The sequence below is a fragment of the Anopheles bellator genome, chromosome X, assembly GCF_943735745.2.
Source record: "Anopheles bellator chromosome X, idAnoBellAS_SP24_06.2, whole genome shotgun sequence".
Classification (NCBI taxonomy): Eukaryota; Metazoa; Arthropoda; class Insecta; order Diptera; family Culicidae; genus Anopheles; species Anopheles bellator.
In genome coordinates this window covers 1,213,170-1,235,172 of record NC_071287.1, presented here as the reverse complement: position 1 = coordinate 1,235,172, position 22,003 = coordinate 1,213,170, and the positions used below count along the sequence as shown (strand labels likewise).

Below are 22,003 nucleotides of genomic sequence, written 5' to 3'. Positions count from 1 at the left end.
ATATTAAATAAAGGGCGATGACACATTGCAGAGGACCCCGCCGGGGGGGAAGAAACAGGATGAAATTTAAAAAAAGGGCTTTCCTTTTCTTTTGTATGAAGTTTATGTGATGGCGATGGCTGTCAGCCACGGCCATGCAGCGGTATTGGTAATGACAGCAGCATTTGTTTACGTCGCGTGCATGGCTTCGAAATGGAAAGTCTGTATTGTGTAGACTTTTGCTAGCAAAGATATCGAGGAACCGACTTTAAACCGCGAGTCATCGCGCAGTCGCTGAAGGCCAATTTCTCGCACCGGGGAAGGAGGTTTGGTGTTATCGGTCTTTCTTGCACACAAACACAGCCATCGTCGACGGGTAAGGGATGGTGCTGTTTGGTTGCGCTCGTTAGAGCATGAACCTCGGTTATCCAGCAACTGTGGTTCCACTTTATTGGTGTCGCGGCCCACGCAGGCAGTATGTGTTGCAACAGTGTATCGTGTGAACCAGTGCTTGCGGTCAGCAGTGGCAGCGGCAGCAGTAGCAGTAACAGCGCCAGTACAGCTGCCACCCGTTGGCGCTGTTCAGTAAAAAAAGAAGAAGGGCTTCAGTGGCGATAACTGTGTGACAATCAACCTGGTATCGGTCCGCGTAATCATTTACTGCGTGCTAGTGCCACCGTCTCGTGTCGTCTCTTCCCCTGAACCGTGTCCGTACCACGCTCGTTCCTGGACCGCGAGTGAGCGATCTTCAGTCGCTCTGTGCAATCCAATTTCCATTGAAAAGTAATAGAGTTCTAGAGCCGCAATTAGGTACCACAATCAATTCAGGAACACACCAGGCAGCCGCGGAGCCTCTCTTCTTTCTCTACGATTCCTTCTCTCTCTCTCACACACATGCATTTGTGCACTCACCTCACTCATATCTTTTATTATCTTTCTCTTTCGTTCTGTCTCGTCCAATATCGTGATGCGTGACATTAGTTTGAAACCCGTTCACCGTTTCGTTCACCAGTAGCCGTACTGCTATGTTAGAAAAACAAAGGCAAAAGGTCGCCAAACCGAAAACAGAAAGCCCAAAACCGAAGCGAACCGTCGCCGCTCGCGTGATCATCCAGCCGAAGAGCGCCCGTGGTCTTCTTCCGTCTACGTTAACAGTCCGCTACCGTGTGTACTTATTGTGATTGCTAAAACTCACCACAGCACCACCACTACACGACTCGGACTGTTTGGCGGCGCTCGCCCCGTCGACCCGATCGGGCGCCCCCCCCGCATAGTTCCGCCGTACATAGAGAGTATATTCTCCGCGTGGCGTGGTGCTCTTCACGGTGCCCGTTACTGGATCTACCTGTCCTCCACCACACATAAACACATACACGAGAACATATTTTTATGTTTTTTTGTTTCTGATTATCTGCGCGTGTAGTGTATCACCACCACGGTCTAAAAACATTTACGATGCTTCTGAGCCACAATAAGTAATTGTTGATTTTAACGTATTGTTTTTTAACCTACAACTCCTAGCCGCTTCCTTGTCCCGTGCCTCCCCCGCCGATGGGGAAACCTGATCTCACGAGGGTAGGGTGGAGGGTGGCTCATATTCCTTTTCGCTCTCCAAAACGCTCCCAAAAGCTTTACTAGCGCTTGGTCCCTTGGTCCATTGATTAACACGCGTAGTTAATCGGTTTTTGCGGGGTGTTTGCGGTTTTGGTAGGTGGATTGCGGGCTTTTACGAATCCTGATCGTGTCTCTCCTGTTAATTTCTAACTTCTCAATCTTCTCACTTTTATCTCTCTAAAACATCTAATGCTTGCTACTAATGACAAACTCCCATTCACCCCAAAGCCAATTGCTCACTGGCACCATCCGCACATTTGCTTTAGGGGACGCCGAGTCGTCGGCCAGCCAAGCTAATTAAAACCCATTGGAAACGTAAAACACAACTAAAACTGCATGGCGATGGCTGTCAGTATTAACTCTGTGTATAAAGCAAGAAGCTATCAAAATGACAACGAGTGAAGTTGCGTGTTGTTGTTTATGTTTTTAATGGGTTTGTAACATGTTGGTAGGCGCGCGACTCTGCATTGCAATGGTCTGGTGGTGCGGGCGTGCTACTGTCTTACACTAGTAGGCACCACCACACACCTCCACGGATGCATCGCTCAAAACTAATACAATTTTAACGAACCCTTCACAGTAGCGGTTAGAGCTGGTCCCACGAGTGTAGTTAATAATCTGATAATTTTCGATTCACAGATTCGGGAGTATCCGCCCGGCGAAGCAGCTGAAGATCGATAAGATGGACGCACCGGCGACGTCAGACATCGTCATCATCAACGGCAATTCGCATCCGGATCTGGCCAACCTCATTGCCAAGTACGTAGCTCTACCGGGTGGTCTACGAAAAATATTGTTTTCCATTTGGCTATAAAACAAACACGGCTTAATATTTTTAGACCACTGTCCGAAATATATTGGACCGTTTTTGTTGAATAACCAAGTGAAAAAGAATATCTTTCGTGGACCTACCTGTAGCAGGAACAACGGGAAGTTTGCACAAACACTAGAGTAGACACCCAAGACCACGGTCTTTGGTGCAGAAGGGTGCTCCTTCACAGGCGAGAGACAGCTATCGATCCAACATGGGTTGTGTTCGGAACACCATTTTCCGTTGCCTTTGCCTACTCGCGACCCGAAACCATTGAGCAAACACCGTCTACCTATCGCGTTCCGCAACCGTTCTCATGGTTTTTCTTTTTCGTTTCCTTTCCTTGGATCTACGACACCAACACACCTGCTTGCTCATCGCGGACACAGCCGTCTCGGTGTGGCGAACGGTGGGTGCGCCGTTTACCATAAAACGAATCGCGAATCGATGGTGGAAATCGGCGATTCGGTGCGTGGCAAGGACATCTACATCATACAGACCGGTACAAAGTAAGTGCGGAGCAAAGCGTATCCTTTAAAGAACCTCAGCTTACTATCCACTATCCGTATCGCTCGTAGAGACGTCAATAACAACATTATGGAGTTGCTGATCATGGCGTATGCGTGCAAAACGTCTTCGGCTAAGTCGATCGTCGGCGTCATACCGTATCTACCGTACTCGAAACAGTGCAAGATGCGCAAAAGGGGATGCATTGTATCGAAGTTGCTGGCGAAAATGATGTGCACCTCGGGTCTGTCGCACATCATCACCATGGACTTACACCAGAAAGAGATCCAGGGTTTCTTCGACTGCCCGGTCGACAACCTGCGGGCGTCCCCGTTTTTGCTGCAGTACATCCAGGAAAGCATCCCTGACTACCGTAACTCGGTGATTGTCGCGCGCAACCCGGGTTCGGCCAAGAAGGCGACCTCGTATGCTGAGCGGTTACGGCTAGGCATTGCTGTCATCCACGGTGAACAAAAGGAGTCAGAGGCTGATGAGGTGGACGGTCGTAATTCGCCTCCCACGCTGCCGAAGTCACGCACGATGGATGTGTCGGGTGGCGTGCCCATCCACCCGGCTAAGGAGAAGCCGCCGATAAATGTGGTCGGTGATGTGGGGGGCCGCATAGCTATAATGGTGGACGACATGATCGACGACGTGCAGTCGTTCGTGGCGGCGGCCGAGGTGCTCAAGGACCGGGGAGCGTACAAGATCTACGTCTTGGCGACGCACGGGCTGTTGAGCCAGGATGCACCGCGCCTGATTGAGAACTCGGCCATCGACATCGTCGTGGTGACGAACACCATACCGCACGAGATCCAGAAGATGCAGTGTCACAAGATCAAAACGATCGATATCAGTATTTTGCTGGCGGAGGCAATCCGTCGCATACACAACAAGGAATCGATGTCGTATCTTTTCAAAAACGTCACCCTTGAGGACTGAAATGGTAATCCGGCCTCCATCCGATGGTCTGGCACGGAAAGTCTCCGGAAAAGAAAAGCTAAACAATTAGGGTTCTATTATCCAGTGCAAGCCACCACCATTTTGAACGCTTTCCAGGTTTAGGTTGGTCAAAACAAGGCCCAAGGTCCCAAGTAATTGTGTACACTTACAGCGCCCCGTTTTAAACGTTTTCCCCAACATATTTTACCGCTATTAAAGCGCATTTCAGTGTTTTCTTCCTCCCACTAGTAAGCAGCTTTATTGTAAACATGTTTTATCTTTGGTTTGTTTGTTTTTCATTTCAACCCCATATTTCCCTTTCGATAACCTGCTGTGCCCGGGAAGCAATCTAGAACGTAATGAATTGTAACGAAGAAGCAGTAAGGCGAAGTAGTTAGTAGTGATAGTCGTAACAGTCATTCAGTCGCAATCTCTCATTGAGTCAAGCGCTGCGTAGCACTTGAATGCGCCCCAAACCGTTCGCCAAACGAGAAAGAGTTGTCAATAAATAACCTGATGGTCTCGCATCAATGATTACGGTCGAGTATTTATTTTTCTTTTATTTTTTACCAGATGCAACCAGATGTTCTTGTTAAACTCAAACCACTCGCCAGAAACGAAACCAAAATGAAACAATACTATGGCCAAGCCTAAATTTATTCAAGCTCAATCTTTGCAGGACAAACAAACACACATAATAAAAACCATCAACCAAGCGTTGTACACGCATATACATCTTTTTTTATAAGTAGTGTTGTGTTTCTATAAGTACCGTACTACCGCATGCCACAGTTGTTTTGACGCCTGCTAATTATGCATCAGATGTGGCAGGTAGTCAAGTTTTTACATTTAGTTTTAGGATTTTTGAGTGCGAATTGTTGATTGTGTTTCCCGGTTTGCTTGTTTGAACGATTCTTGGTTTGGTGGTTTTTTGTTCGTTTTCTCCATCGATCTCAACTTCCCTGTTGTGTCTTCTATATCATGTTTCTTTCTCTCCTATCTCTTCTGTTTCTTAATTTGCCATTTTGTTGATGATCATTCCTGCTCTTACACGCTGTCTCCGTCTGAGTACCTCTGACTTATGCTTCTATCAAATAGTTTTTAAATTGTGTTTAAATTGTGGTAAGTAGGTAGGTCGGTCGGTCCAGCCCGGAATGTCCTCGCAGTGGCGGAATTCGTTTCATTCGTGCATTGTCCATTGACCGATGTGAAGTGTTTACACTTATTTTTCCATCGGCTTACAATGTGACTCCAATCCGTATCTATAAGCATTTCGTTTTGTTTGTTTTGTTTTGCTTCGGTAATTTTGTTACTCAATTATCTTCTTAATCTTAATATTTTGTTTTTGCTTCAAGAGGGTGACACTGTTCTGTGAAAATGGTTTTATATAGTTTTCCTTTTCGTTTCATGGTATGGGGGAAACTTGTATAGCTTTTGCTGTCGGTTTTGTCTCTCCATGAATTCCTGCTGAAGTGACATCTGTTCCGTTCGTCCATCGGCTCTTCCATTGGGTGTTGCAGAGTGGCTCTACATCTCGCACATGATGGTAGTCAGCCGGAGATCCGCGTCTTCCGCCAAGCGCATGGTAACCATCGCTTGATTGTTGTAATGGCCACTGGATATCAGCCGTACGGAGGTTGTACCACAGAGGATGCTCTGCTCCAGATCCATGCGGCCTCCGCTGTGGCCACACAGAGTGGTTGCCTTCAGCATGTTGTGCGGATCCAGACCGGCTGAACCACCGATCTCGAGCTTATCGGTAGGGCGAGGAACACGGTCACACTATTGGGAAAGGAAGTGCAGAGCATGTGTTCAGATTAGCCTTGGCGCGACCCAGACGTAAGGTATGCCCAGACTACATACGTAACGAACCATCCCATCGATCGGACCCGTCTCCAACGCAACCACGGACACGACCGCCGGGAAGAGGGCCGTAAGCGTGCAGTTACGACGTTGGCCGTAGTTACGCAGCATATAGTATGGAGCGAGCCCCTCAGCCATTATATTGCACGCTGCAAACCCAAGAGCAGACTCGGTTAAACCATGATGCGCAGGACCCGGATGCGGAGCTCTATACGTACGTCTAGCATTATGCAGGAATCTTGCTGACAATACGAACGATCCACGGACGGGTACGCGGTATTGTATCAGCGCAGCGTTCTGGCTCGACCGGAACACCCAGGCATTGGACGAGGACTTGGCCGGCCACGGTTCTGCGCCCGGCTCGACGCAAAACTCCTGGACACGCAGATCGAGCCGTTTCTCATGTTCCCACTCACCGGGGAAGTACTGCCCGTTCAGCTCCCAACCATCGACGAACGCCATCAGCCCACCGGTGGCGCACTCCACGTTCATCTGCCTCATTGTCACCTCAATCACCTGATCCGGGTCGGCTACGAAGTAGATACCGCAAACGGTGGCGGGAGCAGCCGATGACTCAGTCGCCACATCCGGCGCCCCATTCGGCTGCTGCGGTGAACCTTCCAGGCTGTTCAGCCAGGGCTGTTTGGAAATCGTGCGCGTAGGCGGCAGCTTCACAAAGGAATACTCGCCCTCCTCTGACGTAACGTGCATGCAGTCTTGTAGGGAGGACACGCCAGGATTACGACGACGAATGCGGGGAATGGAAATAAAGCATATCGAAAACATCTATTAGATCTACCCGCCTGCCAGCCACTTCGGCGGTATCAGGGGGGGTATCAGGAGCAAGGATTTACTCTGTCATTGACAGAAAAACGAAAGCTTGTCGTCGAAAGTCCTCGACAAGTAGCTCAAGTCCTCCATCGCCACGCTTCCCGTTGGACCGTGCGCCGAATGCGTAACGTTTGTCGGTGATGTGACATCTCCTCCCAGGGACACCCACTCTGGATGTCCTGTTTTGTAGATCTACGCTACCACAGCACGTAACTCTTCTTCCAGGCAAAGTCCGTGCCGTTTCCGTTTACTTACCAGTAACCAGATGAACATTTTTCAGCGACTCCCGCTGCGACTCCAGTTCAAACGAACCTCGCTCCGTGTTCCAAGCCTGGTGGGTAGGTGGCACAAGAACAGCAGTAGAGGGAAGACACAGTAATGTTTAATTGGATCCACATTGAGGCTGTGGTGCTGTAAATAATTATTCTTTCGTCAGCGGTCCGAGCTCAAAATTGCCGATTGCCGGTGCCGGTTGGAGCGTGACCCCTATCAACGTTGAAAGCTTACGCCTTGCTAGATGCGCTTCAGCAGGACGCACCGGCCGGACAACATTTCAACAAACATTTTCAACGGTATCGATCGTTAAAAAAATTAATAAGCTCTCGCCTCTGACTAACCGGCCGAGGGACGGTCAGGAACGAAATAGAAAAACTTTTCCTCATTACCGGCTCGCTCGGAGCCGCTGGCTCCGACACTTTCCGGTTTAAAACTTTGCACTCTCCCAAATAAAATTGAAAAACGCCAGCGACCAAATACGTATTTCACAGCCGAGTATCACTCAGCATAAAATTTCAATCGCACTGACACCGAGCAAGCCAATTGTCCAAGAATTTCCAAGGAAGATGCTAACCGGCAGGCACCGGCACAATCCTGTGGTGATTTCATTTTCTTCAAAGCGAAAGCGAAAGGAAAGCAGGAAACCGGCTAAAGGACGATGAAGAGGGGTAAAGGGCAAGCAAGCCACAGAGAACTCCAGCGGCAAAATCGAAATTCATATTCCATTCGTAATGACTTTTGTTCGAACAGTTCGACAGTTCGAACACGTTTGGGGTGTACCTTGGTGGTTCATGTTTACTGGAAACCCCAGCTTCCGTCCCCGTCTGCAACAACCCCTCCTATAGGCGGGTGGTTCAAACTTATAACTCTGTAACCTCCGGTTACAATCGTTTCCTTAATTGAAAAGCAAATCGACTGTCCTATGCAAGCTACGCGTAACAGGTACGCAAAAAGCACTCCGAACACGCACCTCAGCCGATCGGCAGCTAGCAAGCCATTGGGTAATATTGTAATTATTTTTTTAAATTCATATAAAGTTTAGCTCTTATATAATATGTGTCAATCACTACCAAAGATACTACCTGTGCCAAGAAGCATAGTAGGAGGACCTGGAATGCCAGTAACATCACACCACGCGTTGCCATGCTGAAAAAAGGGGGGACAGGTTGGTTGAATTAAATTGTATCTTTGGTCGCCGTTAGAGTTGATTGTTAGATTGTCACGAGTTAGCTAGGTAGCGAAGTGAGAGATAATTAAATTTCTGTTTTCTACAGCCCCGCGGTAAATCCTTTAGAGCCTGAAACGGTTGCAGTCTACTTTCAAACTGCGCGAGTCTGACACTTTTTCTAGGAAATGTTTCGACGATTAACGAAATGATTAAAGAGCTGTTGAAGAGCATGTAAGGGATTGCACCTTACGTTGAACGTTTGAATTGAATTTACCGCTCATTTGCCTTTGCGGTGCCTAAAAGCGAAATACATTAGCGATCGGTTGACCACCTCTCTACTCTAACAGGTGGTTCTCGGTCGTGGTGGTACATTTCACCTTACAAGGATCGTAATAGTAACACACAGGAACGCACAGGGGACTCCGAGTCGTTTCCTAGCAAGCACTGCAAACGAAAACGGGGGAGATTCGAACACGAGCCGTCCTTGGAGAGCACTGGTCCATGTGAGCCAGTAATTTAATAGTAGCTTTGAGCCAGTTTTAGCCTACCCTGGGTTCACTAGGTACACGCACACACAAACACACACCACGTGCTGCACTAGCGGCAGTAGTAACCGTGCTGCTGTCGAGCGAAGGTGCTACCAACATCCAGCGGAGCGGAATGCGAATCTCCGGCGACGGTTGAGCTCGTTTTAAAGGTCGAAAGCCGGCGCTAGTTTCGTTTGCCGCCGACTTGCCGACCCGAAACTTCAGCTTTTTCGTTGAACCTCCCTTATTCATCCCACCACCCGCCTCGCCCGTAGCGCCCAACACGCGTTCGAATCATATTCATCCCGATTACGAATGCCCAGGCCCTCTCACGCGCCTTACCAAATCGGTTCCGTCTTGAGCCAAGGGCTTATCTTTGCAGCCGAATACTCAAGTGCTTTGCCTCCTCGTCCTTCGTACGCTTCAGTTTCTCGGTTTACATCGGTCCCATTCGGTTCGTCCCATTCGTTCGTTGGTCCGTTCGTGCTTGGGCGCACGAGCGCTCTTTTCGTCCTTCGTCGGGCACATACTACCACGCTATCCAAGGGAATTGACGTATGCTCCCATTGAAGCAGGACTAACGAGGAAGGTGCAGCTTAACGAAAATCTAACTCCACTTGCCACTTTCTTGGATCTGCCTCTTCCGATTCTGCGAAAGATGCGAAAGTTTCACAATTCAAAGGGAATCAGGATCCCTGGAAGTAAGCAGTCTGGGTGGGGGGAGGTGTTGGTTCAAAATTATACCACCCAAACCCTAAATCTCGATTCGAACAATGAGCGACAGAGCGATTAGATTTCTCTCGGTGAGCAGCCAGGTAGGAATTTTCAATCATGTGCTACACAGATCGGTACGGCGGGAAAAACCCAGCAGCATGCAGCATCTTCCCAGTGTCTCATCAACAAATCGTAGCCCAGAGCCTTGGAAGAGTCGTGGAGAGCCGTTCCAAAAAAAACCGTCGCAAGGATGCTTTCCCTCGGCTGGGCATTTGAAGATCGAATTTCACCGTTTCCACGGCTTGGCAAACTGACTTTGCCAGATGTTTTCAGCGGGGAACTTCAGAGGAAAAGCAAGTAAGCTACAAAAAAATGAACGGGAAGCTAATAATATTCCACTTATTTATTGATTCAAATCGTGCAGGCTATCCAAAATGTGTGTGGTAGAGTTGGTAGTACACACACCACTTACGTTCGTTCGAACATTCCACTCGGCTGCGTAACTGATGCTGCGACTATTTCCGGCACCGAAAGTTTGCCATTTAATTTCAGTTTTACGGCTACCGTCCGCCTTTTATGGGCGTTAGAGCGCTTGGACATCATAACTCACAGCGGTCACAAACCTATCGTAGCCAAAAACCAATTTAATGTCTGTGCCAAATATACTACTCCTGCGTGCGCGTATACGCCTATATAGAGGTCCCACGAAGGGAAGAAAAGGAGGTGGCCGCTACATACAAATGAACGCAATAAATAATGCATCCAGTGTTTTAATCACTCCAGAAAGCATTGGGCGCTACGTGTAGCTTTACCCACTAACCGTACTACTCTTCTCCTGTTTCGCACCCCCATATGCACGAAATGCTCGATTCGGGAGGAAAAAAGGAAAAGGAAGGTAATCTGATACTACTACAATGCAAGGTCACCATTCCGTGGGCCTTCGGCATACGCTTCGGCTCGATCGTACAGTAGTGGACCAGGACCGAAAGGCACACGGTGGCCCGGAACCGCCGCTCCGTGGTGTGGTGTTGGATAGCCGTCCACGGCATGGTACAATCCGTAGTGCACCCCGGTCGATGCAACCTATTGCATATGTACGCACCCACACGAAATAGAAAGGCCCGATTACTAACGAAAAGCGAACGGACATACGAGCGCTCACCCGGTACAGTCACACGTTCTGAACTTACAGCGTGCTAGCTTACCCGTTTAAGGCCATTGATGGACGCGAGCAACAAGGCCAGTTTAGCCATTAGGAACGCTTTACCGCTGAGCGCTGTGAGGAACTGGAACGCAATCGGCACAATGAACATACCGAACACGGTCACACCGAATATCATCATCGGTATCATCTGCTGGCGGCGTCTGTGACGTCCTGGTATTTTGACGATGACGTAGTATATATGTAGCGGTTAGAGAGAGGGCCAAATGCGCGTACTACGGAGGGCTTTAATTGCATACCTTCAACACGCCACGATTCATAGGATGCGGAGGAGGGCCTTCCGACAAAACGTATAACGAGTACCGGTGACTGATCAGCGTGCTGTTGCTGCTGGCGTTGAGAGGCGAACACTGGACCCATCGAGTTCGGCAGGTCAATCTCTAGGACATGCGTATGGAAGAGCCGCCGCAGAGCACCCACGACCGCGTTGGTCCACGATTGTGCGGCAGATCGCTGGGCCTCGTCGTCGGCCGTACCTGCCAATTGTTCACTGTGGTTGGAAAAGTAGATCGAATGGTGAAAAAAAATCGTCAACGGATACGGTAGGTCTTTCCTTACTTGGCCATAGCGTCACCGGATGACCGTAGGATATCGGCACGCACTAGGTTGATGCCATCCAGCACGTTGATACACGGAACATACGCAAGATGATTAATCGTCGCGAGGCTTTCGTTTTTCAAACACTCCCATCGCGAGCTCTTCTGAGCAAGGCACGTACTAAGCAAGTCGTTCCCCTCCAGCGTCAGTCTGTCGAGCATCGAGCCGTTAGCCAAAATGGGAGTCAAGACGAGAAAGCCAACCGCAAGAATATCTTTCCACCGATCGCTCCGCATCATGACCGGCGTTGTGATTCAATCAACCACGGGCAAAAGTTCTTACTGATCTGCACTAGGAAGCCGAAAGTCGCTGAAGAACGGCCGAGCAGGGCACAACTTGTCTACAAGAGCTGTACACGATATTGAGACGTGAGGGTCTCCAATGGTCTACATTTTATACGCCCAATCTGGGGTTGCAGCGGCGAGCTTAGTAAATTCAGTCAACCGGACCTGAGCAATGGAACCGAACTAACCTATATTTTTCCATCTCAATAATTTCCTTTTGTATCGCTTTCTAGAAGTTCGCCCTGTACTTCTCATGCCAGACGCTAGTTTCATTGAAGCGGTTGACTGCGCCCAAAGATAAATTATTGTTAGCCTACTGTGGATGAACGACGTCTTAAAAGAGTAGTTATGCATCGACAGGTTTCCGTTGTTGTAATCACTCTCAAAGAGTCCGGCGATTGGTGGTTTTAGAGACATTTTGTAAAACATCAAACTAGAACCTGTTATTCAAACCAATCCAATAGCAACATAGAGTGAGTGCTGCTGCTTTCTTTCTCTTCTATCAACTCGGTTGTCTACGTTCAATAAAACTCAACTCACGACTCGCATCGTTCGAAAATCGCATCAAAAGCACTTACACAGCCATTGTGAAAGAAAACACTGAACTATGCTGTTGCATCCATTTTCTTGTGTTCGTTTGTTAGTGTCTTTATTTATCTACGCATCGGGCTGCTTAGCGGTGAGGTTACTTTGGTTTTTATTTTGTCCATACGCTGCATTGGTTTGTTTTTGTTTTTTGTTCATACTAACCGTGTTTTGTTTGTGAAGGACAATATGAATTTATACATTTCATTATCCATTCGCGTTTCTCCCTGCATCGATTGCATCGCTTGCATTTACGCAGGGCGCTTACATTTCAGCCGAGGCACGATCAAACTATGAGTATCAAATGAGTAACTATTAATAATTACGCATGAAACCATAACTTCGAGTCTAAGAATAAATCACTATCCACATGAAGCAAAGACCTGGAAAACTATACCAAAACGGATATAACAATTGCACTTTTCCTGTCCCCAATGAACACCACACCGTTAAAATGTCCAATTTGCGAAGTTATATGTGAATTAGTGCTGCGCTACGCGAGTGAGTTAAATTCATCGGTAATGTCCTAGTGGTGTTAGCTTTGCGCTTAGATAGGTAGCATGATAGGGAAAATATGAGGGGTTGGGGATAAGTCATTTCAAAATAGACGTCCTTTAGGCTATAGACTGTTCCAACCCGGTAGTGTGTGGTGTTCATGATCGGAACGTTAAGCTACGGAAAACGTTGCTTCAAGCTACGTTTATCATGAACCTTGGCGCTTGAAGCGAGGCAAGCTGAGTCCAAATTTGGTCTCGATACCATTCAGCATTGGTAGAGCCGCCTGATAGCCCCCAATGTGATCCGGATTTACGCGCTCCAGACTAATCTTCGCTTTCGCAACGTCGGACCCGGCTGGCCTGGAACCACCGAAATCAACGTACAGCATGCGTTGCAGTAACTCGTAGGTGACGAGCGTGACACCGAACTGGGGTGATGAGCGAAATACGCGCGCTGAAAGATAGGTGTTGGACAAAAAAAGAACAATCGTTACGACAACAAACCAATAGTAAGAATTCGGCGCTACTACCTACCAACGGTACCCTTCCAGAAAGCACGTGGACCTTCTTCGGCCATAATCTTCCGAACTGCGTCCATCACGCCGGTGTAGGTCGTCTGACCGGTCCGTGCTACAACCTGAAGCCTTGTTTTGATCACATCCGCTGGTGTCACGAGTGACGCGGCCGGTATACCGGCGATAGCGCCTGCTGCCAGCAACGTCAAAGGATGATTGTAACCCTCGTCGTCGGCGAACACAGCCTTAGTATGGGCATACATCGGAAAGTAGATAGCCGAGAATGGTACATCACGCAGCAGACAGGCTCGGGCACCCTTATAGAGCCCAAACAGACCAAGCTCACGCACCACACTCAACGCGCGCACCTTCGCACCGCCTGCAATCTCTCCGGCAACTTGCAACCGTATTTTGACAATTTCTAAGGGATTAGTGAATATGACTTGAGAAGCACCAGCCTTAAACAATAAAAGAGGAAAAAAGAAATAATGCAACAGTAGTATCAGTGCGCTGTGCGATAAATGCTTAAATGAAAATATCAAATTTCAACTAAAATTATACTTATTTCAAACCAGAGAACACTTACACAGCCACCAGCCAGCACTTCGCCCCAAGTGGGTATGTTTCCCTGCTTGTCCGTCAACTTATCGCGCACTAGATCGTTAACCGTTAACTTGATAGCTTTCTCTGGAGCGACCCCCATTAGCTGTGGTACCAACCCACGGTACAATCCCAAAACCCCTTCGTGGCGGATCACCTGCCGAGTAAATCAAATGGCAAAAAAGTTGGCACGCCAGATTATCAGGAAACGTACGGTAACAAATAGGAAAAGTACGGTACGTCAGAGCCAAAGGAGTCCCTAGACTCACCTTTTTGCAGCAGTCCCAAGAATTGCGGTAAGCAACCTCACCAATGAAGGAACCAGTTCGCTGATTTTGCATTCGCGTTTTAACCAAATCGATAGGATAGACGGCCGTGGCACCGACGGCTGAAATTATCAACAGAAAAATATGAAACGTTCAATGGTTCTAGTTGATCCAGTGTTTATACCATCACCTACCACCAGCTACTGAGCCAAGTGTGAAGCGATACGTGCTCTCGAGCATCTGTATCACGAACGACCGGTCCGCGGGCGACTCGACTGCACGAATCTCCGCCAATCGGTGTGTTATGTTTTTGATGTAATGTTCCGGTGCGATGTTACTTAAGTCCGTGTACACAATCCGTCTGCAAAACCGTGGCGGTTATTCCAAAACATCAAAGTTTACATAAAAACAATGTTAACAAAAGACGTCAAACTATATAGAGAGAGCATACAATCAAAAGGTAGTGTCTAACTTGGGGGCTTGGGCTTGGGCTAATAACGGCTGTGCTAATTTAGTTAGTAGTCTAACTATAGGTAAGCAAAAAACACAGAGCAAAACTGTTCAACATTTTTCAATCACATGCAAACGACACAAACAAAACATGTATGCCTTCGCAGTAGGGGAACTTTGCTAGAGAGACAGTATGTTACATGTACCACATGTATGCTATACTGTTCCTCTAAGAAAAACAAACAAATAATATGCAATACAATGCTCTAGATCACGAAATGGACTATGGGAACTAGCACATTACGATGCAAACTTACGAGTCTTGTATTTTTCGCAATAAAACGAAAAAAATGAAAATATAAGGTAAAATTACATAGATATTTGGTCTACTATATAAAATGTGTTTAAAACGTTGCAACATGTTGTAAATAACAAAGCATACAAATATGGCAAAAATCAATCGTCCAAAAAGCTCCCAAAAAATCTACAAAGCATAGATTTAAAAAGCGCAACACTCGTTCTCAAATGAAGGATTAAGCATAGTAACCAAAATCTCGACAACTAAAGTAATAAAATGTTATACGCGCAGTATATCGTAAGCTTGAATGGGCTATTGGGAAGGTAGACAAAACGATGACAGGAGACGCTATCATTGCAACTTGCCTATTTTTATCTTTCGTTTTGCTATGTCGCCACCAAATAGATGCTCTAGCGCATGGGTTGATCGCGAAAGTTAGTCAATGTTCAGCGGTACAACATGTTGAAGGGTTAGTGTTGAATTTTATAAATTATATGTTTCATGAGTATTTTTTTAAGACGATGCCAGTGCCCGTGAACCAAAGAAAGAAGATAAGGGAAGAAGATAATTTACTAAAAAGACAAGTGAAATAAGAAAGACAAATTATCTGCGGAATTACTGTCTATAGCGTAAACGAAATGAAGAAACGGAAAACTGTTGTAGTGACATTTCAACGATTTAGTTTTAATTTCGATTGCCTCGTGTAAGATGTACAGGGTGGCAGAAAAAAAAGTGATACACTCGAGAAAGATGACGAGACGAGAAAGTGATACACTCATTCTAGTGTCCATCGTTTTAATTTTTACAGCTATAGGTCCGATATTTGTTTACTATTTGAACAAGTACTATGTTTACAGTTTATTCATACGTGATAAAGTCAGTGCTTGTGGTTCGTTAACCAGAAAATTGTAATGGATTCTTATAGATAACAAATCAAGATCTTGCATCTTCAAAACCTCATAAACATTCAGATAAAGAGGAAGCTGTCAAATCTGAACTTGACCAGATTATTCGTGTACAGGACCATCAAACGTTTCAAGGAAACTGATACAGTTGTCCCCAAAAAGAAACCCGGGGAAAAAACGGGCTGCACGGACTTCAGCGGTAATCAAAGTGGTGAAGGAGCGTATTCGACGAAATCCGATCCGCTCGGGAAGAAAAATGGCACGAGATATGAAAATAAGTTACACCTTCATGCAAAACATAATCGAAAAGGATCTTGGATACAGTCTTTTTAAGAAGCAGAGGATTCATGGATTATCTCTCTAAAATATTGCCGACAGGGTTGTCAGATCTCGGATGCTCCTGAAGACGCACGCTGCTCACAACATATTGTTTTCAAAAGTTATCAGAAGCCATTTGCTTCCTTGTGCCAAGGAACTTTTTGGAGATTAAGATTTTTGCTTTCAACACGATTCAGCACCTGCGCATTCAACATTGGTTGTTCAGAAATGGTGCAAACAAAGTTTTCCATGTTTCATTAGTTTCTCTGAATGGCCCTCATCGTTTTCCGTTTTGAAGCCACTCGACTTTAATATCTGGGGATACATGCTAGGAAAGTTAAGCAGCATATGAGTTTGGACACTTGTAAGAACCATTTAGTCAAAATCTGGGATGAAATGCCGAAAGAAGTCGTGCGTGCGGCGTGTGATGCTTTCGAAAAGCGACTTCGGCCCATATTCAAAAACAAAGGTGAAAAAATTGAATTGAACTAACCACATTGTAAGTTTACTACTGTAACATGTTATTAAAAAAGCTAGACGAGAGAAAAAAATTCTGATTTTTATGACATAATTTAAGCGTATCACTTTCACGTTGCCACCCTGTAGCTGTTATGCGTTTTTCTGCCCAAATGACACTCAGTCGGTATAACGTTATCGGAATATAGTGACACAACAAGGTACACCCAAAACCATCATTCCATAAACGATAAAACAGTAATAAGTGAGATACTTGTATGATAGTTAACAACGGGTCACACAAAAGCATATAATGTTAACATAGAATGTTACGACTGAACCGGAAAACTACCGGATTTCCGGAACACGGAGGAAGAATGTCATGGTTGAACCGGAAGACGGAGTGCTTGGTACCATCGATTCATTGTTGCATTTCTGCATCACGGATTTTGGAGACGTTTGTACAAAAACAATGATTTACAGAGCACATACAACGAAAGGATTACCCGGAATCCCAAAAGTCCAATATTCAGACAGCGCACGCCAGTCGTGACGAATCGCTCTAGAACGTAAGCCTACCCACTCTGGTGGATCACACCAGTCAGCTGGAACAGGATGTCGATCTCTAGTGGAGTGATTTGGCTCATCGTTTGCGCCGAATGTAGAAGCTCGTCCTTGGTGATGGGCTCCAATCGGTTGCCACTAGTCGCGTTCAGGTAAACACGTTTGATAAGCTCCATGTTGTTAAGCAGCGAATTAAATGCCATAAAGTAGGGAAAGCTTACTTTATGCCCTTCAGTGACCTGCCAAAAGGAAGAAAAAAAAAGAAAAAAAACGACGAATAATGGATGGATAAATTCGTTGCCAAAAATCGCGCAGAGTGGCGGTCACGCTCAGTTCACTCACCGCTATCAGATTATCACGGACCTCACTTGTCAGCAGATGCTTTTTCACATTCACCATAATATCCTGAAAATCGAGTGCCGAGATAAACCCGGAGCCGGAGGTGTCCTTCAAACGGAACGCCTCCATCGCACACTCCTCGTGGAAATCGTGCAAGAACTGGCTAAATTCGACATAATTGATTACCCGCCGTCGGTCCTTGCCGAAGTAGAGCTGTATGAAAGGGCCGTCCAGTTTGAACGGGATTTTAGCGTGCAGATCTGTCTTTTTAAACACATCGACAAACTCACTGTACGTCACCGAGCCATTGCCGTTACGGTCGAACAGCTGGAAGGCGGTTTTGTACAGGGCGTCCGGAGTGCACAGTAACCCCTCGAACGCTTGAAACTCTGCGAACGAGATTAGCCCATCCTTGCTGGTGTCGGCAATGCCGGCGACAAGATTCGTCGATTCCTAAAAGTGGTTGAAAAAGTACAGTTGGCAGCAGCCTGGTTGAATGCAGTTGTCGGTTGCCTAGATGTGCTATAGTGAAACAGCGATCGAACCTCATTGTACGATTGTCCCAGGAAACTCCTAACGAAGTCTTCGCTGGTCATGTGCGGCTCGCCATTGAGCTGTTGAGTAGCATATTTGCTAAATATTTCTCGCAATTTCTCGGTTGTGGCACGCTTTATATGCATTGTGTTCTGTTCGGAAATAAAGAGGAAGAAAATACAGCGGTACAACTGATGATACAGTAGAGAAAAAAATAAAGGAAGAAAGGGAAACGAGAGGATGAGGTGATATCGATCAATTATAAAATGTTTGCAATTCTTTTTCTGCTTTTGGTTCCTCTGCCGTTATCCGGTATCCTACAACCGGCAGGCGGTCCTAGTCTCCAATGTTTAATTATTATTTTCTACATACACGATACCCAAGCCGATCGATGGGTACACAGCAAACCACAGGACTAAACTAAACAAAAGAAAAAAACAACTTTTTTGCGCGCCTAACTGATAATGGACAACAATTATTCAATGAATTTTTTGAACATTATATAACCGAAAGGTACACACTTTTTCATCTTTCTCCTCGTCACGCTTCGCGATAGATGGCGACGGTTGTTTCATGTTGTATGGAGAACGGGAAAATAAATAGATTGTGCACAGGATATGGGTTGTTGTTATTACACTAACGTGAACACAAACCACACACACACAAAGTTACACGCACTCAACTGCAGAGTAAAACCGTGAAAATTGATTAGTCACCGGATTCTACTAAAAAGTATGCACCGATCCAGCATAACCAAACAACATGCACCGAACGGTGGCAGGAGAATGCTAGTTGACAACGGGGATGATGGTGTACATTCAAATAGGACACGAGAAATAATCCATATCAAATAGTTTCACTCCACTTCATAGGGCAGCAACTTCACGGAGCGATATTGTCCAATTGAAGGAAGCACCAAAGGGTTGCGAGAGCTCTGTAACTACTACTCGATTAGCAACTCCGGAACAAACGATTGAATAACGAGCAAATATCGACAGTGACCAAAGCTGGGTGCTTCGGTCTACCAGAGTGCACGCAATTTTTCGGCAAATGAAAATCATATACCGCACTACCACCCACACCCTCACCTCACCGCCACCTTCCCGTTTACTCACAACTAGCTCGGCTTTTCACGTCGACCGGGCCACGTAGTCACAGAGCAGCGAAAAGTTAAAGCACTCCACTCAAATAAAAGAGAAGGAAAAAAGTTATAAATGCGCCCAAAATAAATGCCGTTGCGCCTGCGCTCTGGGAAATACGAGACGGAGATCGTCAAGGGGCTGCCGTGGCTGGGGCACAGGCTTCAGACACAAGATGTCCAGGGACTAGCCGTGCGTCATCACAATGGTTGTACGAGACGGTGCTGGCGGCAGAATAGCGACGGCTCCCCATCCAGTATAGCCATCACCTGGCCGGAAGATCTTTATTGAAGGCGAAGATGTCGTCAAATCAACCAACGTGCGCGAATCAGTAGGGCACAGTAACAAATCTTTTCCTGTTGTAATTGTTGCCGCAGCAGCACATTTTCGTGAGTACAGTATCTAATCCAACCCGTCTAAAAATTTATCAAAGCATCAACACATAGAGTGCTAGCACAAGGCTGCAGCAATCTGGAGCCAACTACACTATTTCGCAGCGTAGTGCAAAACTGTTTTGTTCATTAGCGGAGTAATATCAACTTACTCTAACGCAACAAACCACCCGGCCCATCTGGCAATTTGTCTCATCGTAACGTTCTCCCGCCATCCTCCTGCCAATGGCCGGGCGATGGTTATGTTCTTCGCATGCTACGAATCGGACGCACGCAACCACGACCGGACCGGGACGAAAACAAAGTTTTCCTTTTTGGCCGAAATGCCGGGAAATCGAAACGTACTATCCTTGAGTGACCTCGTGCAGCGTTGACGTTCACAAAGGGAATAACAAGGCCCCAACCAATCACAACGAACAAACATTACATCTGACCTTAAAGTACCCTCCGCCGAGCGCGATAGGCATTGGTGAAGCAAATACAACAAACAAAAATCCAAAATCAACGGCAAGGATGAATGGACAGAAAAAAAGATGAGTGAAACTGGGGCAGCACTAGCGACTTCAAAGTCCCACTCGGATGCTAAAGACCCATTGCCCATCACTCCGGAAACAAGCATAAAAATGGGGATAGCATTTGGGACTGTAGGAGGCCGCCTCAATTGCGGGGTCAAAGTCGTTTGACCAACCCCTCTACAACTGTTTTTTCTCTCGTGTTAGATAAAATGAAAAAAAAACGCAAATCACACATCATGCCACAGGCACACGGCTAGCTCGTGATTATCGTCAAAGATAAGCGGTCCCTCTACCTGTCTGTCAAGATCCTGTCTGCCAGATCTGTTTACGGTCGGCGACGGCCGTCTCTATGATGTGACATAATTTTCTCCGATAGAACTCCAGCAACTCCATTATGCATTGCATTAAGAAACGATCAATTGTCGTACATCGAACGTCATGCAAAGACACTAATTAGGGCAGGGTGAGATAGATGGCGCAGGCATGATGATGATCACAAAGGCAGCAATGCGCGGGGAAGCGATTGTGAATCTCACAATCGCTTACGCTAACGCCAACGAGAATTACCTCTGATGCTGATCGCGACTCCAGCTTCATCGCTGCAAGTGGACTGCGGCACTGCGGTTCCTACGTAAATTTCTCTCTCTCTCTCTCTCTGTCTCTTTCTCTCTGTCTTTCTGTGTGTGGAAACGGGTGCGGTGGTGGGGGAGGATGCAGAGGTTGAATAGATGTGCGCTTCCGGTATCCTGCTGTACGAAGACTGCTACTGTCCTTCACACGGCACACCGCAGTAATCGGGTTTCCAGCGCCACGACACGAGTCGCAATACGAGGCACAACACGTCACACTCACCGTGAGGAATAGAGGGGCAGGGCGTGCGTTCGGGAAGACGGGAAGGAATTTTCCGTCCCAACGGGTCGCTGGTAGGGAGTGCACTAATCACTGATTATGACGGCGGTCCGGGCCGGCGACAAGTGCAGCAACAAACGCAACGGCAGCGTACCAATCACAGTAAGCGTTTGACTGGAACTGCCAAGATGATCCTTACAGCTCCAGTCAGTTCAAATGACACGACCATATCAACACAACAGTAACCGCTTGCGACCTCGGGTCCATTGATCGCACTTCCTCGTGTGTAGTCAGGAGCAGCACACTGCAACACCGGCTTCCTACCTTTCACGCGTGCGAGACCAAGGGAGATGATGTTTTCAATTCCGTTTCTCACCCCAGCCCGATGTTAGGAGACGTGTTATGTGTGGGCCGCTATGCGGTGTTCTCAAGCTCTGAACGTTTTGAGTAGATAACAAATTACGGAGCACACCGGTGCCAATCTCTATACACACTGTCCAAAAAGATGAAAGAAGCTTCGAGCTCAAAATCTCTCATATGATAATAACAACAACTATGCATGCTGCACCCGCCGTCTCCTAAAGGCAGTGGAAAAACAACTGCTCTATACAAAGCCGAGCCGTTAGTCGGGCCCCAGACTCGCAAAAACTCCGTTAAGGACAAACAGCACAAAACGGCAACATCGCTAGATGCTGTCATTTTACGCAGCGATATATTTTTTATATGAATTTGATGATGACAGCCATTGTCAGGTTATGTTCGTGATGGAGATTCTTGGCGATGTTGCTAATGGGCGGTTAATGAGTGTAGGAGTCCTGAGTCCTTGGTCGGCTATCAAACGCTCTTTGTACAGAGCAGTTGCAGTTCCACTGTCTTTACAATAACACTACCCTGCCTCCGTCAAACTCCCCTAAACAAACGATCGAAACAGCTGTGGTCAGATTGTCGCTCGCGGTCCATGAGGTATGTCCTGAGGAGCAGTAATACGATTGTTCGTCGACCTTTATTCGCATCAACAGTTCAACAGATATAATCGCTATGCTTATGCTAGAAAATTCTTCCTATGCTTATGGAAATAGCTGACTAGTTCTTTTTTAAGCTGGTCTCGATACCGGAAAACCTTTAAAATGCTTTGGGCAGCGTTCAACAATGCTGCTTGCTGAAGCTTACCTGTCTAGGAGAGAGAGCAGTGGCTATCGTCTAGACGATATCTAATCCTGGAAAACATGATGTGCTGGTAGACCTTGCCCACTATGCTGCTCGTCCTGGACACCCGATCCCGATTTCCCTGATTTCGAAACCCGAGACCGGTGTGACAGGAGGGAGGATCCAACAACCCCGTTCGTAAAAATACATTGTTACAGTAAGCAGCAGAAGATTAACATTATGGCTGCCTTAGGCATCAAAATACCATAAACAATTTAAAGAACTGCCTCAACATAGCCA

At 46.8% G+C, this 22,003-nt stretch overlaps 4 protein-coding genes across 16 annotated transcripts; 1 reads left to right on the top strand and 3 right to left on the bottom strand.

Moving 5' to 3' along the window:
• Positions 1-241: 241 nt before the first annotated feature.
• On the top strand, positions 242-4,400 carry LOC131213854 (phosphoribosyl pyrophosphate synthase-associated protein 2). Of its 12 annotated transcripts, none has more exons than XM_058208045.1 (5): positions 284-355; positions 961-1,454; positions 2,233-2,352; positions 2,794-2,913; positions 2,983-4,400. In XM_058208045.1, the coding sequence occupies exons 2-5, from the start codon at positions 1,435-1,437 to the stop codon at positions 3,851-3,853; spliced, it is 1,131 nt and encodes a 376-aa protein (XP_058064028.1). In that variant the 5' UTR covers positions 284-355; positions 961-1,434; the 3' UTR covers positions 3,854-4,400. The 12 variants fall into 12 exon arrangements, with proteins under 12 accessions (XP_058064036.1, XP_058064028.1, XP_058064031.1 ...); XM_058208048.1 differs by having other exon boundaries at positions 318-355; positions 1,403-1,454; XM_058208051.1 differs by lacking the exons at positions 284-355; positions 961-1,454 and adding exons at positions 367-616; positions 1,501-1,686.
• Positions 4,401-5,215: 815 nt separating this feature from the next.
• Positions 5,216-8,655, bottom strand: LOC131213857 (corticotropin-releasing factor-binding protein). Its single transcript, XM_058208055.1, has 6 exons — positions 8,540-8,655; positions 7,906-7,969; positions 6,803-6,878; positions 5,935-6,432; positions 5,706-5,865; positions 5,216-5,618 (listed from the first exon to the last, which is right to left on the bottom strand). Exons 2-6 carry the CDS (start codon positions 7,966-7,968, stop codon positions 5,381-5,383), a joined length of 1,035 nt encoding a protein of 344 aa, XP_058064038.1. The 5' UTR covers position 7,969; positions 8,540-8,655; the 3' UTR covers positions 5,216-5,380.
• Positions 8,656-10,141: 1,486 nt separating this feature from the next.
• Positions 10,142-11,287, bottom strand: LOC131213227 (uncharacterized). Its single transcript, XM_058207224.1, has 4 exons — positions 11,013-11,287; positions 10,694-10,944; positions 10,438-10,607; positions 10,142-10,315 (listed from the first exon to the last, which is right to left on the bottom strand). The coding sequence occupies exons 1-4, from the start codon at positions 11,285-11,287 to the stop codon at positions 10,142-10,144; spliced, it is 870 nt and encodes a 289-aa protein (XP_058063207.1).
• A 686-nt stretch (positions 11,288-11,973) lies between these two features.
• Positions 11,974-20,509, bottom strand: LOC131214001 (calcium-binding mitochondrial carrier protein Aralar1). 2 transcript variants are annotated; one of them, XM_058208293.1, is made up of 10 exons: positions 20,276-20,509; positions 17,674-17,814; positions 17,132-17,581; positions 16,805-17,028; positions 14,912-14,956; positions 13,993-14,159; positions 13,802-13,920; positions 13,519-13,689; positions 12,952-13,390; positions 11,974-12,871 (listed from the first exon to the last, which is right to left on the bottom strand). In XM_058208293.1, exons 1-10 carry the CDS (start codon positions 20,303-20,305, stop codon positions 12,624-12,626), a joined length of 2,034 nt encoding a protein of 677 aa, XP_058064276.1. In that variant the 5' UTR covers positions 20,306-20,509; the 3' UTR covers positions 11,974-12,623. The 2 variants fall into 2 exon arrangements, with proteins under 2 accessions (XP_058064276.1, XP_058064277.1); XM_058208294.1 differs by lacking the exon at positions 14,912-14,956 and having other exon boundaries at positions 20,276-20,508.
• Between the last annotated feature and the right edge of the window lie 1,494 nt (positions 20,510-22,003).

What these genes read in the sequence shown, in the direction of transcription:
- LOC131213854 (XM_058208045.1), top strand. Translation starts at nt 1,435, where the DNA reads ATGCTTCTGAGCCACAATAA. An exon ending in ATGCTTCTGAGCCACAATAA is followed by an intron (nt 1,455 to 2,232) that starts GTAATTGTTGAT and finishes TTCGATTCACAG; the next exon opens with ATTCGGGAGTATCCGCCCGG. An exon ending in CTGGCCAACCTCATTGCCAA is followed by an intron (nt 2,353 to 2,793) that starts GTACGTAGCTCT and finishes TCGCGGACACAG; the next exon opens with CCGTCTCGGTGTGGCGAACG.
- LOC131213857 (XM_058208055.1), bottom strand. Translation starts at nt 7,968, where the DNA reads ATGGCAACGCGTGGTGTGATGTTACTGGCATTCCAGGTCCTCCTACTA. An exon ending in TACTATGCTTCTTGGCACAG is followed by an intron (nt 6,879 to 7,905) that starts GTAGTATCTTTG and finishes CCTACCCACCAG; the next exon opens with GCTTGGAACACGGAGCGAGG. An exon ending in GTTCGTTACGTATGTAGTCT is followed by an intron (nt 5,619 to 5,705) that starts GGGCATACCTTA and finishes CCGTGTTCCTCG; the next exon opens with CCCTACCGATAAGCTCGAGA.
- LOC131213227 (XM_058207224.1), bottom strand. Translation starts at nt 11,287, where the DNA reads ATGCGGAGCGATCGGTGGAAAGATATTCTTGCGGTTGGCTTTCTCGTC. An exon ending in TGAATCGTGGCGTGTTGAAG is followed by an intron (nt 10,608 to 10,693) that starts GTATGCAATTAA and finishes TCAAAATACCAG; the next exon opens with GACGTCACAGACGCCGCCAG. An exon ending in CCATCAATGGCCTTAAACGG is followed by an intron (nt 10,316 to 10,437) that starts GTAAGCTAGCAC and finishes CATATGCAATAG; the next exon opens with GTTGCATCGACCGGGGTGCA.
- LOC131214001 (XM_058208293.1), bottom strand. Translation starts at nt 20,305, where the DNA reads ATGAAGCTGGAGTCGCGATCAGCATCAGAG. An exon ending in ACTTGGCTCAGTAGCTGGTG is followed by an intron (nt 13,921 to 13,992) that starts GTAGGTGATGGT and finishes TGATAATTTCAG; the next exon opens with CCGTCGGTGCCACGGCCGTC. An exon ending in TTTCTGGAAGGGTACCGTTG is followed by an intron (nt 12,872 to 12,951) that starts GTAGGTAGTAGC and finishes CCTATCTTTCAG; the next exon opens with CGCGCGTATTTCGCTCATCA.